The 17363-nt window shown below is 37.8% G+C and overlaps 1 protein-coding gene across 1 annotated transcript; it reads right to left on the bottom strand.

The window, feature by feature from the left end:
* Positions 1–2456: 2456 nt before the first annotated feature.
* On the bottom strand, positions 2457–6384 carry LOC125769192 (ventral anterior homeobox 2). Its single transcript, XM_049437752.1, has 2 exons — positions 5517–6384; positions 2457–3628 (listed from the first exon to the last, which is right to left on the bottom strand). Exons 1-2 carry the CDS (start codon positions 5983–5985, stop codon positions 2664–2666), a joined length of 1434 nt encoding a protein of 477 aa, XP_049293709.1. The 5' UTR covers positions 5986–6384; the 3' UTR covers positions 2457–2663.
* Positions 6385–17363: the final 10979 nt, after the last annotated feature.

Genomic DNA, 17363 nt, shown 5'->3' with positions numbered 1-17363 from the left:
GTACAGACAATATGAAGATGTTTTCTTGAAGGATGGTGCGAAATTGGACGATGCCGCAAAAATACGTTTACTTTTGAGAAGTCTCAGTGTAAATACGTACAACCAGTACTTAAATTTATCCTTCCCTAAAAATCCGCATGATTTTTCGTTCGAGGAAACCGTGAACAAATTAAAAGATCAGTTCAGCACGCACAAATCACTTTTGAACAAGCGATATGAATGTTTCCAACTCGTGAAAAATGAAGCGGACGATTTCGTCAGATTCGCTGGAATCGTAAACAAGCACTGCGAAGAATTCCAATTTGGCAACTTTACCGCGGATCAATTTAAAAATTTGATTTTCATTTCTGGACTTCGTTCTGCAAAAGACGCATATATTCGGACTAGGTTGGTATCCAAGCTCGAAACAAATGCCGATGATTGGAGCAAATTTGAAACGCTTATCGAAGAATGCCAACGTCTTAAAAACTTATATCGTGACTCGGCAATGGTGGAACTGAAGCAAATCGAACAGAAGAACCCTACATCGACATCTGTATATGCAAAATCAAAACCAAGTGGCAATGTTTTTAAGAAAACACCAAAGACACCATGTTGGCAGTGTGGAGGTGTACATTTTGTACATGAATGTGGATTCACGAATCACACGTGCAGGGACTGCAAGAAAATCGGGCATAAAGAAGGCTACGGGGGTTGTTATACAGGTTCAAAGGAAAATACCATAATCAATATTGTGTGTTCCGTTAATCAAGTTAGCAGTCAATCGAAACGGAAATATGTAACTGTAAGCATCGGTGGCAATGAAATAACTTTGCAGTTCAGCACAACATCAGATATCACTATCATTTCTGAGAAGAATTTTATCGAGAAGCTTGCATTACATTTTTTATATCGTACTACTCGAACTGCAACAACAGCGGATGGTGCATCACTCAAACTGTTTGGTGAAGTTCAAGGCACAGTCAAGTGTGGAAGTTTTTAACTAAAACAGGAAAATTCTATGTGACCAAGCACAATTTAAATCTATTCGGTCTTGAATGGATCGAATTGTTCGATTTATGGAATGTGTCATTATCAACGATCTGTAATCAAGTTCCTTCGAAACCTGCCTGAACGAATGAAGCCAAGAGGCCAAAGTCTCTATAATCACAAAAAAAAGATTCAATAAAGTAACAACAACCAGTGAATTACGACAGAAACAAAATGCCAAAAACGATAAAAAATAAGAGTGCACTGACTGCGTACAATTGTAGTTGTTTAAATAAATCATTAATTGCCTTAGCTAAGCAGCAGATTTTGTTAAATAAGGTTTTAATTGGTAATCCAAAGGTTCTAATGCTAGTTATATTAGTTTCCAATTATATGAAAAGTACACTATTCCAAGTGTGAATTGTTACAAAATGTACTGTTTTGGATGGCCCTCATGTCAGGAATATATGAAATGTAACACTTTTTTTACTTTAGATTGAAAATTTACAAAAAATTCATTGGAATTGCTGACTTAAACTCTTGGCGAAGAAATTTTACATTTTGGCCACTTCGGATATAGCCGATATGACATTTCTAATTTTCATCTTCGCAAACGGAAGATTCACGGTGCCGGTCTTTATCACGATTAATAAAAAATCATATCCAGAGTCCGGATCGTTTGACCGGAGCAAACTTCGGTTACGTAGTAAATATAAGTCTAGTAAGCTTGCTATGCCAGTCATGATCTAGTAGGACGTCAAGCAAAGAAAAAAAATTGAAAAATTGAAAAACTTACCTTATCGTTCCCTCGGGAGGTCAGAACCATCGTCCAACCTTGGAAGAAGTACATGGACAAGCTAGATATTGTTGTACGAAAGTGTTAGTTTATCCCTTTCCCGCCAGACCATTGTAGATGCCAGTAAAAATGTAAGTGTGATTTTTGGGAAGATTTGGCATCTGGTACCTAACTATCCTCCGCAATTTACAGCAAAACCACAAATCGAGTATCTTCTTCGATAGTTTTGAGATCAAAACAAATGGATAGACGACCTCTAAGGCCACGAAAACGTTGAACCAAATGATAACATTTAATTTTTTATCAGCCTTTGTTTACATGGCGAAAGGCCGCTTATGGGCATCGATATATTAGAAGATATAGAAAATGAAACGAAATAAAATTTCTATCAATCATTTCATTGTTTTAATGTTAAATCCATGCGATGCAGCATCTTGCGCTAATTTTGAATTTAAAAAGTAAAGATGAAATTTATATTTTCATTTTCTGCCTGGTGTTACAATCCAAACATCGAGTGGCGCAGCATCCACTCTTTTATGCACGATCGTTGGACACGCCCTCTTTTTGCATATCATGAGCTGATGGCCAAAAATAGAGATTCAATATGAATATTAGTTATATGAATATACTCTATAAATTACGAAAAGTTTTTTTTGTAATTAAATAGTTTCAACAATTACGTGACTTAATGACATTAAGAAATCATTTTCTTTTCATTGTACACGAGATATTATATATGCACTTTAACGAAATATAAATACAATCAATAAAATTTTCCAAATTTTATTTTATGATCTTTTTACATATTAGCTTCTTAGACACTTATAACACGAAATTGACGTCGTTAATTTTCGATTTCAAATATCGGTCGGTTTTTTCCGAACTTGAGAGATTATTTTCAAAGCATTGTGTCGTCCTCAATTTCCTCACAATCAATTTCACTGGACGAATCCAGCTCACTGCCGGGCAAACCATCCTTACTCGTACATTCGTTGTTATTGATCATATCCGTGCCTTTTCTACCGCCGGTACGTGTGCTACAAATGATCGAAGATTCAGCTGCATTGGACGTGGTTAAACTATCGATCATATTGCTGGGATTGCCAAATGCTCGTTCGAGATCGGCTATACCCGAGCTGTTGTTATCCGTTGCCAGCAGTCCTCCGTTCACTAGTTCACTTGAGTTAAACTTTGGACCTGCTATTCCAGCACCAGAGTAGTATGCTCCTTCGATAAGATCCCCCGAAGAGAGTGGTCTTAAACCAAGTGGTTGTGCTAGCCGAGTTTGCGGCGAAGGTGAAGGAATTTTGTGAAGAAAAGCGCCCGGTCCAGCTGAATTCATTGAGGTGATATAAGCTCCTGGAGTTATACCTGGACGTGTGGCGAAATTGGGAGCCGCGGTCATAGGAATGGAACCAGCAAGTCCCGGGTATGGTCTAATTGCGGCTGGATGTTGCATGCCGAGTGCTGCATGATGAGGCGATGCACTTGATGCGCTGGGTTGAGGACCATTTAAAAGAAGCGATTGCACAGGTGTTGGCCCATTTGGTGTTTGGCTGAACAGCCACAACCGATCCCCGACGACCATCGGACGGGCAAAGCTACCAATACCAAGCTGGGAGTAGTAATGTGAAGCCAGTGACTCTACATCGGCTGTATATTTGCGTTTCCACTTGGTGCGCCGGTTTTGGAACCAGATCTTTATCTGTGTTTCGGTTAGATGCAGCTGCTTAGCTAGTGCCGTTCGTTTGGCGACAGACAGGTACTTCCCGCGCTCAAATTCCGTCTCCAGTGCTTTAATCTGTGCCGCTGAGAATGCGGTTCGTGGACGTTTCTTTCGATCGTCGTGAGTTGTAAGTCCACCTACGAATGAAGACATGAGAGAAAAAATATTTAAAAAAATATAGGAAATTTTTTAAATTTATTTTACATGGTCACGGCTTTAGCCGTATTGTCATAAGGAAAATTGTTCAACATAAAAAATCCTATTAGTAGTATAGATGACATGAAACTATGTTGAAAAATATGAGAATAGGAGAAAATTATTTAATGTATCCTCGATATTGGGAGTAAAAGTCATCAAAATCCTCACTAATAAATACATTTTTAAAATTGTCAAACACTCAGACAACTTCCACTAAACCACATGCGTCATTGTGGGTGTAGGAAAAGCCTGCCTTCTACACCTACTCTTCCACAGTGATTGGGACCAATGGGACCGTTGATCGACATACGGTGACAATTAAGTGGCGTATTTGGAGGCAATTAGAAAACGATTAAATGCCCCTTTGCTGATGATTGATGAGTAGTACGACAGGTTTGTTAGTTTTCCGGACTTTATTCTTAGGCGAACGGTTGTGTTACGGGACGAACCGATGATTAGTGTGAAATTGGTGGCAAAAACAGACGAAGGAAGAGCCTTCCGCGGCAAAGATCTTCTGACTTCGGACAGCGAGAAGTAAGGGGAGTTCGTATGCGATAAGTTATTGAGAGAAGTATTTAAAAATGTCGCTAAAAATATTCAATCGTCTTGAGTCGAAGTCTGATGGCCGCGGGCATCAATCAGTAGCTTGTACCGTATTCTTTATTTTTAGGTTTTGAAACATATTGAAATGTTCAAATAACATATTGAACACAAATTCAAATAGCTATGCAACCCGATTAGACAATAAATAGTTTAACCATTATTTGTTCCAAGCATGACGGTCCATATTTTTTTTCAAGAAAGAACGGTCTGGCCATATTGCTGGGTTTATCTATATTTAAACGGTAAAAATTAGATGAATTAATAAAAATTCATATTTTTCACAATTGATTCATACTTATTCGAAAATTTAATATCAGTACTGTTGAAGTGAACTTACAACTATTATTATAACATCGTTCCATGATTCGATAATGCAACGATATAGTTTCATTAAAAAAAATCTTTAAAAAAATTATTTTGCAACTTGATTTTTTAATAATTGAAGCCATTACCCTTACAAAATCAGCATGTAGTTTAATATTAATAACAATCTTATCTACTTTCGTTTCTTCGGAACTTTCGGAAAATATTGTAATCGTTTATATCCCCTTCATAAATTTATCAATAAAAGAATTATTTCCAATAACAATAATATGTAATTTCAACAACAATAATGTTTGTTTCTGCTGTAAAACTGAGTAGAAGTAGAACAACATTTATAAAATTCTATTCAAAAAAACTCTTGACAAAAATTTTCAAAGCGGATATGTTCGGGATAAGACAAACTACAAGTGGGTTATGCCTTGTACCTACATATCCCACAAAATTCAGCAAAAGCAATTTTACGATAAGGTAACAAAATAAAATATACTTTCCATTCAACATCGCACTGTTTGATATCGTCTCTTTGTCGCATGGCCGCTTAAGTTAAGTAACATTAACAGCTTACTTAATAAATTCGTTTGAAAACATGTTTAATCAGGCGGCCCGACGACATGGTTAAAAAAACTGTTCAATTTTTTTTAATTTAAAAAAAATGCATTTATATGTTTTACCGTTGGCAGTTTAGTAATTGATAGGAGCACCGATCTTCGTCCGGCAGGAATGGTAGAGAATCTCATCAGTATCATCTCTCGTAGTAAGGGCTGACGATAGGTACATGATTTCAATAAGTCCGGATGCGATTTGATCGAAGGTCCTGTCATATAGAGACTGACGCCTTTACCATCAACACCAACGGACTGCCACGCTTAAGTACAAATAAGTACACTTAACTACATTTACCTCCAGCGCTTCCTTCGGAAGCAATCTCCGAACAGTTATCCATTGTGTCATCGTTGCAGCTAGATTCGGGTGAGGAAGATTCCGCCCGTTCCGACGGTGGTCGATCGTCGAATGAGCTAACGTTTGGTTCTGATTTACTAACACCCAAAAAATCAGCCGCAGAAGAACTTCGTGTTACCATTGTCTGATAAACCATTCCATTAGACACGGTGGGAATGGGGGCAGAAAAGGATACAGCAAGACGATCATCCAATCCGCGATAACAGCCGCCGGAAGAGGATGATGCACTAGCTCGATCCGGTTTGGCGAGCAGATGCTCGATCGAGAAACTATGTTTTGCACGATTAGTTGATACAGAATGATCGACATGGTGATGCACAGTGGTGGGTGTTGAAGTTGCAAAAGTGGATGCCATCGCTGTTGTAATGGTTGATGTCACAAGCGGTTTACCGAGTGAAGGATGGTTCATAGTACAGTAGTAATTAGTAACACAGCACTGCTTTTAAACGAATATGGCACCACGCGTTTAAATGTACCACATTTCCTGATATTCGCTCAAGTACACACTCATTCAAGCACTTTTCAGAAGCATACAGAACCGTTTCGAAACTACTTCTATTGAACTGATAAACATTTGTTAAACTTCACAAAATATATAACAGCGGGTTACGTACGACACGATCTCGAGCACTTTCCTACGTCCGTTTCGATGAGTTTTCCACGGCCGACTGTGAGATGGAATAGTGAAACGTTTTGCTTGAATGCAGCAGAACGCTTTTTTGTCGTACGATCACCGACGATCGAGGATGTTCGTGTGTTGCGAAAGGTCCTGAAGAGAATTTGAATATGGGAAGACGTAGAGCACAAAACCACTTGATGAAACGCCTTCCGAGCGATTTGAGCTTGCGGTTTAGACCAGGGTATGTCAAACGCATTATTACAACCGAGAGCGACAATATTGGTTGAACATAGTTCCATTTGTGTTTGCAATTTAAATTTTGTTCATTTATATTGTTAAAAGAGTAAAACCCAATTTTGTTGGAATTAACAAAAAGTAACTCTGTGCCATGATTTCTAAACCCTGTTTTCAGCACCTCATCTTGAGATTTGAGAAAGAAGGCGTGTCCATTGATCGTGCGTAAAAGATCATTTCCTATGAGTGGATGCTGCGCCAAGTTAGTGAACAAGCAGCCTCTATAAATCATTGCCTAATTATCCGGGCCGAAAGGAATTTTCCGAAGAGTAATCACGGAGAACGCACGAACCACAGAACACCGAAAAACAGAAACGTTTTCATTGAAAATGTAGGCAGATTCGGTACTTACGGCTTGGAGCAAATGTTGTGGCAGAGGGAATGAGCACAAACATTATCAACGCATCATTTCATCGTTAGTATCTCATCTGTTCGGTGTTATAGCGGCGATATTTACTTCGATACGTCACAGTGAATTGGGCGAGTCTTGGGACAGGAGAAAAATAAAATAAATTGGTAAATAAATCTGTTTATTGAATCATCAGGAAGACATAGGAATTTTAACTACGGCAAAGGAAAAGCGAGACATTCAAAGACGGTACGCGGAACATGGACAAGTTGCGATTTAATGGCACTCTTAGTTGAGATCTAATTAAGCTATGATCATGTACTGCGTGTTCGTTCATGCGCGAAGCTGATGATGGAATATTAGAAAATAATAATTATATTCATGTTTGTTATAGTTACCGACTTTGTTGAACACTTATTAAGTTTCAGAGACAGTATTTTCACAACGTATTTAATTCATTTCGTTCATCATCATCCGGCTTAAAGGATGTTTTATCATAAGAAAGTTAAGATAATGAAAACTATTTTAATATTTCTAAATAAATTTTCTTGAATTGATTTTATCCCATGCAACAACCGTCTATTGCTAAGCATTCCTTCAAATTAGCAAACGGTCATAGACAAGTTCATGCTGGTAACATAAATTAGTCACCTGACGAACGATCGACTGCCATTGACGTGTCTTGTCCCGCTGTAACTGAATGGGGAATTGAAGAAAGACAAATTATTCCAACAATTTTCCACCACGAAGAAAAAGGGTACATTTGCTCGTAGATGGAGAGCAACATTGCATTCATGGTATAAATTTTTGTTTGCTCTATACGCCACATTTCCTGCCGCTTTGCACCCGAACGTGTGAGACGGAGTGTTTGACTTCTGTACGGGGATGAGGGCTGCTTGCGAGAAGATAAATTAACCGCAAGATTTATTTTTAATTTCCAACAAAGTTCTGACGATCGTTTCCACCTCGAAGGCGTATCCGACCCGATGATGATGGCGTGATGTTTGCATGCAGTTTCCGTGCGCTTCTGTCGCGCGTACTTCGGTTGGCGGAGGTAACGTGGAACGCTTGGTTTTCTCGTTTTCCATCGGTGGATGGTCGCGGTTGCACACCCAAACGGCACACACATTAATCAACGCCGGAAAGCATCAACTCAGCCAGAGGCGTTAATTGTTCGGTAATTGGAGCATAATTGATTGCATTCGTCGACTTTTGGCTAAGTGGCTTATTTTTGGGGGCTCCGTATCGTTTGTGAATCGCGCGGAGTGTGTGGTTTTTTAGTAGTGGAGACGTAGTTGTCTTTGTCAATGAACCTTGCATGAATGAGTAGTGGTAAGGGTAGAGATAGTGTTACGGATGTATTTAATTTTAAGTAAATGGTAGTGTTTTGACACTTGACAGCTTTGTTGTCAACAACAAATCAATTATATGCACCAACATTGTTAACCCGAGCAAAGGGAGTAAAGTTATGATTTTTATTTTCAAAATATCACGTTCTTATGCGTAAATTTGTTAGTTATTAAATTAAAACATACGTTAAATGCTTAAATGAAGAAAAGCAAAGAACATTTCTTCAATATCAAAATTTTATGTTGTTGTGAATGCACCTTTATATAAAATTTTTAATTTGTTTAATTTTTAATAATAAAAAAACTAAAAACGAAAACGTATGAAAAGATATTTTCAATTTATTTACACGAATGGAAGCCCTATTTTATTTATTATCAGATTAGATATGCGATTCTGTGATTTCCTCGAACTGGAAGACGTCGTGAGGAATAAAATCTCATTAAAACCATAATTAGAAAGCAGAATGCACATGATGAACAAATAACCAAAACAAGGCTGCCATCAGATTCTAACTAACCAAAGTGATGTCATCGTAACCACAAATGAAGCATTACTTCCGATCCGTTTGGACGATGACAAATGTGTTCGCTCGATATTCGGGACTAATGGAAATATTTGTAGCTCATCAAGGCGCTTCGAGCGCGTGATCTTTAGGAACCGGGTGTAGTAAATGTTAGGACGTTTTTTTTACGAATAATAGAAATGTTGAAATGAGTACATATATGTATGATATTGTTTCCTACGTTTCTGTTCGCCAAATATTTAAAAACTGCACGCTTCATCACAAATGAGCTGTTGTACGGCAAGCAGCACGAAACGAAACCGCTGTTTGACATTTAATGATTTGTTGAGTCAGTAATTAACGAATCCTAAATACACGGTGGGTGCATTCTTTCTCACAGGGCTTCCTCGTGCGTTGTGCAAGTGTCGTTCCGATCCTCCATCACAAGCTCCAACATCATAAGCCACTGGCGTGGAATGTGTGAAATGTACGGATCATTGAAATTTTCGAAAACAATCTGGCGCCATTTGTGGTTTACGGTGAACCTTCGGGTCTCATTCCTTCAAGGGGCTAAGGAAGACCAGGCTTCGAATTTGAAAGCATATGGGAATGAGTGATCACTGAAATGGTTGGTTTTGTGTTTTTCGGTGGTTAAAGGGAGCATTTCCCACAGAGATGATTTTTGCTCGATTCTATTTTAATGAAACTTTGTGAAAATAAATCAAAGAGTAATAATCACTAGTGGGACTCTTTAGGGGTAGTTTGGTTGTGATATTCAATACAACAGCTAAATTATTCTATTCGATTAGAGTTTTCTTTTTTTCAAGGGATTTTTTATGTTTCCGATTTTTCTGGACTTAAGCATTAAATTGTTGTAAAATGTTTTATTTAAATTCAGCCTTCTCTACAGTTCAGCTGTAAAGTTTATGTCGGTTTAAACATCCAAACCCATGCGATGCATAACATATTACAGCAATCAAACATACGTCAACACTTGCCGGTTAGGAATCGTTCATGCTTTGATCCGGTAATGCACTCCCCCATTAGATAATTAATTCACCCCCAGCAATGCATATTTTTCCACTAAACACACATTTAACGCATCCCCATCGGCCAATCATTCATGTCAAATAACTGTCCAAATATAACAAACTTGCCGCCATCGGAACGATAATGTTCGTTCAAACGCTGTTGTACCACAGCGGTCCGCTACCTACCGGGGTATGGTGCATTGTCAGTTAGTAGTCATTTTTCAAATCCCAAAACGCATGCTCGATGCATCCCGCCGTAGTGTGTAATTGGAGAACATGAGCGGTTACAACGGAAAGCATGTTCTGTCGCAATGCCTGTTGCCGCCGTGTTGTAGCGCCGGTAAGTAATGTGTGCCGCTGTTCGGAGTTTTCTTGGTTTTCTTTCGAAGCTGTTTGCTCTGTATAATGAGGAACGGTAGTTGCTATATGAATGGAACTTTTGCTGGAAAAATATGGTTGGAATATTGTGATACCATTTTAGCTTAAAATTCGATTAAAACATCCAAAAACATTGTATGGATCAAAGAATGTGACTTAATTATTAATATTCAACATTTATTAAAATTAATGACGATTTAAAAAAATCGGATAATCAATATTGAAGCGTTGCAATTGTTAAATGATTAAAAATACAGTTTTAACAATATGATAAGAAAAAATAGACAGTTTTTTTATGTTCACTTTAATTAATATGTATTAAAAATGAAAACGGGGCTGGGTGTATTTGATAAACGGCGCCGGCCCACACGGCAGGGCTGGGGATCAAATCCCATCCGGACCGTCTCCCCGTAGCATGGATTGACTATCCTGCTACGTGGTAAAATAAGTCTTGATACGGATAGGCCGTTCTAACCGAGCAAAAAAAAATGAAAATTTAAAAAAATTCAACATGTGAAAGTAAAACGGCACTCACTGTAGCTAAGTTCCTTTAGCCGCTGTATCCGTATCTATCTGTGTTGCTCAGCATCATTGTTATTTGATTTATTATTATCATAAATCGTAATAGTGGAAGCTGGTGTCGGTGAGATGTAGAAATGAATCGCTTGGGTCATTTCTTTTGACGAACCTGCTGACTTTATAAACGATGGGACGCATTAGAAAAACCTGAACTGTGTTTACTTTTGTAAACAAACAATTCAAACACAATGCCAAATATTCGAAATTAGTTGCATATTCGAAGTGAATCGAAAAAAAAATTCTTCTGGCAAAATGATCATTTTATTTCCTTCACTCTACTCGAAAGCTATCTTCAAACGCGTGTTCAAACTTTCATGCTTGTTACGAAACCGTAGGAAAGTAAAAGATTGTTAAAATAATTAAAGAATTGGACATCATGTACGTTTTTACGTAAATGAAGCGTTACGGAAGGGATTACATTATTCGTTCGCTACAAGCACTAAACTCCAAATACCAGCCGGTCTGCCACATGCGACACTAATCGATCTGATTTATTGGAGGACGTTCGGAGAAAAACAACCATTCGAGCAAGGGTTTTCCGGCCGAAGGCGTGAAAGTGATCTGCAACAATCCATCGCCATGTTACGGTAAAGTTAGTATGTTACGCCTTAAATTTTGAACCTGTGGTCCTGCATAATTAGGGCGCGCGCATTCGCGTTCACTTGGTTTGATGGTGGTTCTTCTGATTCCTCTGAAGACCGACCGCCGAAATAAGAGTTTTGCCTGGTGCTCGTATGTCATCGTTTCATTAGTGGTGTTTAATTACAAACATGAGGATCGTTGTTTGTGGTTTGTGGAACGTTGCTTAGCCAAAACACAACAACCCTTCGAGCGAATGTGTTCTGGTAAATAAAGAGGAGTCGAGAGAGAAAGAGAGAGAGAGAGAGAGAGAGAGATAGAGCGAGAAAGAGAGTTTTTATTTTCCTTTGTTTTCAATTCTTTATTAGTCTACTTGGCGCCACTATAATGGTTTCCATTCTTAGAATATTTGTACATTTCATCAAAAAACTTATATAAACTTATATAAAATCTATTGTACGTGAAGTAACATGGTGTGATTTGATAGAGTTCAACAGAACGATAAAAAAACGTAAATACGCTTTACTTAGAGTTAGACAACAATGTACACATTTATGGCAAAATTAAGGATGACACAAATAACATGTTAAATATCAATTCTTTGTATGTTGTGATTTAATTAAAGTAATATTTACTTCCACATTTTAAACAAATCATATTATGATTGAATTTCATTTTTTTATTTACACCCACGATCTTGCCTATTGTGCGGTTTCACGTATGTTTCATCAGTCATACAAAATTAACATTTATTACAAAAACGTGGTGCTATACTTAATTTACCGAAATATGCATTATGTCACTTTGGGATGCGTAAATCCAATTATATAATTATGATCAGTGTGCTCAACACCTACTTCTGCTCCAATTAGGGCCCAATTCTTCGAAAACGGCTGAATAATTATGAAAAACAACAGTAAACGATAAAAAAACATGCATGAATTTGATGCATCAAAACGCATCCTTCTGCGTTCGGGTGCATAATTTATGTTGCTGTGGCTGCTTACGCAGACGGTGCTGTAACTGGATCATGCTGGAACCTGCACCTTATGCCTGCGGGTGAGTGTCCTCTATCTAATAGATGTATTTACACTTTTTTCACCATGCTTTTCTCTTACAAACTCGGTGTACTTTACACCGGATTTGGTTGATTTCATTTTGTACCAATAATTTATCTGCACCCTGCACGTTCCTTGATACCTCAACACTGGTGCCGTAGTTAGATTCTGAGGAAATCATAAGCACATTTTCCTTTGCTTAACATTCCTAAATATTTCTCCACGATCACCATGACTGTCAACATGTGGCATGATCGTTGCTGGCTCTGCTAAGTTCAACATACAACAAAAAATATAAATTGACCAAATCATGCACACGCTTGCTCTGAAATAGAAGGAAACAAACAGAAAAATAGTGATGATTTCTGATTTGAATAGAACTCTTTCGCAAACTTTCTAAGCGCCGTTGTCGTGGGGGAAACAGTTCAGTTCCAGTTCTATAAACATAATTAGAATGCTCTGAGAAGGGAAGAGGGGATTCATTAATTAAAATATTTTCAAGGAAGTTTAATTATACCAATTGACTTGCTTATAGTTGAAGAAAAGTATTGGAAAATTGTAACCATTTTAATTCTTATATGGTTTTATGATTTGCATATGAAAATATGCAAAATACTTCCAATATTTTCCAAGACTATGATTAATGATCAAATACAATCGTTCAACTAAAATGATAGTGGAGTGATGTAATACTTTTCATAAGTATTAGAATACTTTATTTTAATTGAATGTTTGGGATGTTTGACTTAATCATAATTCATTAATGGAATTTTATCAATGAAATATACGCCCAAGTGATTTGCCTGAATTTGTTTTTTTTTCATTTTTTATAATGAAATGCATAATTCATAATAATGCATAAATAATGCATAACACAGTATCATCTGTACATGCAGTAATTCTGTGCAACAGTGTTCTTACCCTGAAATGGCGCACATTAAAGCAATTATGCAAATATTTTAACGAAACCGTTCTTCTCATTTGCGCATTGTACCATTCCTTCCTTTGCCAGGATGTTCAAGGTGGACATAAGCGAATGAGTATCGTTTTGATTAACTGGGTGACAATTTATGTTGAGCTCGTGGATTTGTAACTCTCGCGCACCATGTACTATGCGGCTGCACACCGAGCGTTACAGCGTAATGGGGCAGGATGTTTGACAATTTATATCGTTCGCATAAATCATCAAGTCTTTTGAGAGCAAAACAACTTCGACTCAGTTCACCACCGTAGTACACCGGTAGGGCCAATGTGAGGGGAACTGCTTCTACTTAGGTTTTCTACCGGTGAAGGAGAAATTCGCAGAAATGAAGTAATTACCCGCACACCTAATGGTTGCCCAGGATTGCATTGTTGGTCGACCGATCGACGAAACGCATCATAAGTGCAACGGTCGTTTCGCTACTCATTCGCATCTTACTCGTTACTGCCAGTGGTGATGGCAGTGATATCTTCATTAGACGTACCTAATATCCTAATTAAATGTCTAAAACGTGCTAATACATCATGGGGCGGATGCATAAATTATCGCTAATTAAATCATACCCCAGTCATGTACGTTGGTCAGTACGGGTTTCGGGGCAGTTGTTCAGTTGGTGATGTAAAATAATTTATAAACGTCAACGAATTTTCTACATTAATGTCGTACCCAAAGTGTTTCAGCTACCTTTTTGCTGTGCTACACGAGGAACATTTAATGGATTGATTATTGCAAAAACTAATGCTCGAAAATTCGCCGTTATATTTTCAGTGTAACTACTGTTTGAGCGTCAAGATTGTTGGAATAACAATGTTTTAATCTTTAAGTAAATAGGGCATCCTTGGAGGAATGCCGAAAAACTGACGGGTTTCCTAATTTGAGAAAATTAGTATCCATAATCGTGGCGCTAGCTCGTTTCAATATTTTCTAAAAACTGTATGGAAGCATCGCTATTGGTCAGAGTCCAAAAGAGCTCGGTGAAACATGCCGAAGCGTAAAATGATGATTGGTTCTGTCCTGTAAGATGATGGTAACGATCTTTCGTTTCAGGCCTAACGTTAGCAATGAGGAGAGAACAACATTTTTGGCAACAGTTTCGTTGATTGACATCAGAAAATTGTCTTTATTAATTTCGTCCCGCCAGAACACTTTGGGGGAGGGTGCAGCTGTGTAGCAGGTTAACCATATTTTATATTCAGGTCCACCAACAATAGGCAGATGTGAAAAATAAAATGGAACAGTATATTTGTTTTTAAATTTGAAAAAGTATAGTTGTTATCATTTATAATATGTAAATGCTTCATTAGCATTTATCATAAAAGTTCTGACATGCATTTAATTTAACAACATGTTATATAGTATAAACTATCACACTTGCACAGAAACTGTATCGAACTTTATATTGCATTTATATGCAAACGAATACTAACCATTACGTAAAATAAAACAATGCGTCTTTGGTATATGGAAATTCAACAATAAACAAAAATAATGGGCTTCAAATATGTTATGTACATACGTACACACATCGGGATAAAGGTGATCACATACAGCAATACTAAATGTGAGTTGTTTTTTGTATGTTATATTTAGAAATTCGATTTATTCTAAAGTAAAAGCTTGTTCAAAGACTTATCCACCAGTCCCTATTGTTGTGAACGGTATGCAATTCGCAGCACACATTGCAGTACATTCAGGCGCTTTGTAGAAAATATTTTGTTACAGCGGTTCTTTTTGTACAGCGGTATAATTTCAATATTGAAGTTTGTAAACACACATATGTTATCTGTGTAAATTTTTGTATCTTTATCTTCCTTCTGTTTATACTGAATATATTATAACTCATTTAAAAGTCTTTTGTACGAAAAGTCGCATATTGTTTATAGAAATATAATTTTCTTGTTAAATTATATGGATGGATATGCACTGTTTGGAATGTCTAATTGCTTATAGGAATTACACTCATTTCCTGGCTATTTGCAATTGTTATGTGTTGTTGAACATCATAGTTAAAGTAAATATTTTGGCGCCGTTTATCACATGCACCACCGGACCGCCCCATTATTCATAATTGTAAAGTCTATAATTCTTTTAAAAAAAATTACGAAAAAGCTATACTAATTAATATGTTTTATGCATCTTTATATGGAGTGAAATATCCATTACAAATTGTATTTTTTTCGAGAAGTGGACCGACGAAAAAAAAACGGAACTACATCCGTATAACTTGCAGCAATAAAAATACATTACCGAACCAAATTCGTGAAACTATTTGCTGTATGGCAGCATAAATTTATAAAAAAGAAACATTATCTCGTAGCTTATAAGACTACGAAATAATTTTTACAATTGCATACAAAAACCATATCATTTCTCCTTCGGGAAGCTTAATCCACTCCTACAACACACTGTACTGTACGTAGTTTGATTGTACCCCGAAAAATTCCTCACCAGATTCGTATTTGTCGCGTTTATTCAGTTTAGTAGCATTTACTTCGTTCCCTCGAATCTATGCCTGTTTTTTTCTTTCTCGCTACTTTATCACCCTGTGTACATTTTTGACGGCCACAATCAAGGTGAACGGATTTATCGTCTAACTAGAGCGAAATGGTGCTTGTGTGTATGGTTACGCATGTTTGCTGGAATAATATTTACCACCCTTCTCGTAAACAGTGAACCAACGCGTGATTTGATGTTTGATGTCTAGTCGCACGTGAGCCAGTGGGTTCTGGCGCAGAGTTGAAAATGGGTTGAACTTTAATGCTATTATTATTCATGGCGATTATATCATGAGAAGTGACTGTGTCTTCTTGAAAGCTAACAAGTAGGAAATAAACGATCTTCCTAGTGGAGTGTTCTAGAGACATGCCACATTCGTTCAATGATCATTGACGATCCTTGAAGCACCCTTCACAGGCTCTTAGCTCGAACAGGACCTCAGAGCAGTGGCTCTGTTTTGAAACCTATCATAAGTGTCGCTGTCGAAGGTGAGGAGCACTCTTTTCGGAAACCGGACATGTACAACAACGGAAGGAAGCTCGAACCCGAATGGATACAAAACACAATCACGCCGCCAATCCGGTTGACCTTTACGTGCCGGCATCCCTACCGTAGTTTATGCGTGTGTATGTGTGTTCACCTTTTTATTTACTGACGCCACTATTTTGCCAAATATAGTCATGTATCTGTTTACTATATATTGTACTGTTTTGTCTCGCCCAAGGCTATCGATGGTTATTATTCGGTATGATACGCGGTTTTCTTAAAAGTCCTCTTGCAATGCATCGTATTGCTAGGTTACAAGAAAACATGTAACAATTGTATTTCTTATATAAATTTTGTGTAAAATTGTGTCTAGCTTCAAGCTGCCAACAAACATTTGATACCTTCACTCGATCGATATTTTACCGTTCTGTGATTAGTAAATAATAAATTAACACATCTTCATCACATCGAACAAAGCCGTAGCAATGAACTCAGGCTTCTCTCAGACTTGAGGGACGTTGTCATCCCGAACCTATCCTACCGAAGGACCACCCTGATCGTCAAAAACACTTGGTGTTGTATATTTTCTACTGTAAGGCCATCGGTGTTTGCTGTTTCTTTTTCAAGACCAGACCCCTCTGGCAGTACTATTTATATGATTTATATGTACCACCCTACCTGCGGCCTCCGGGATGAATCGTTCTACAGTGGGAGGGAATCTTCTACTCCCGTTAGATCAACCGGGTGACGGTGTCGAGCATTATGGTGTGGCAGCGTTCCGTACATTTGACGGGCGAAGGTCATCATCAGTCATAAATCTTCAGTCATGATGCCGTGGATGTACACTAGCAATCCAAAAGATCGTGAGCATGCCTGTGACCGCGGTAGACAGCTCAAGGGATGTTCTTTTGATTAGTTCGCAACTCCAAGATTCATTGGCATTTTTGAGTGCTTCAATACGTTGGAAGAAAACAACGGATCTCGTCCAGAACGCAAAAGCGGTGAGTACATTCCGAATGTTTCAAGAGATCATCGATCGATCATGGTGTAGAACAGTTGCTCATCCAAGGAAAACATGTTGCAT

The sequence above is a fragment of the Anopheles funestus genome, chromosome 3RL (genome assembly GCF_943734845.2).
Source record: "Anopheles funestus chromosome 3RL, idAnoFuneDA-416_04, whole genome shotgun sequence".
Taxonomy (NCBI): domain Eukaryota; kingdom Metazoa; phylum Arthropoda; class Insecta; order Diptera; family Culicidae; genus Anopheles; species Anopheles funestus.
This window is presented reverse-complemented; position numbering and strand designations above follow the sequence as displayed.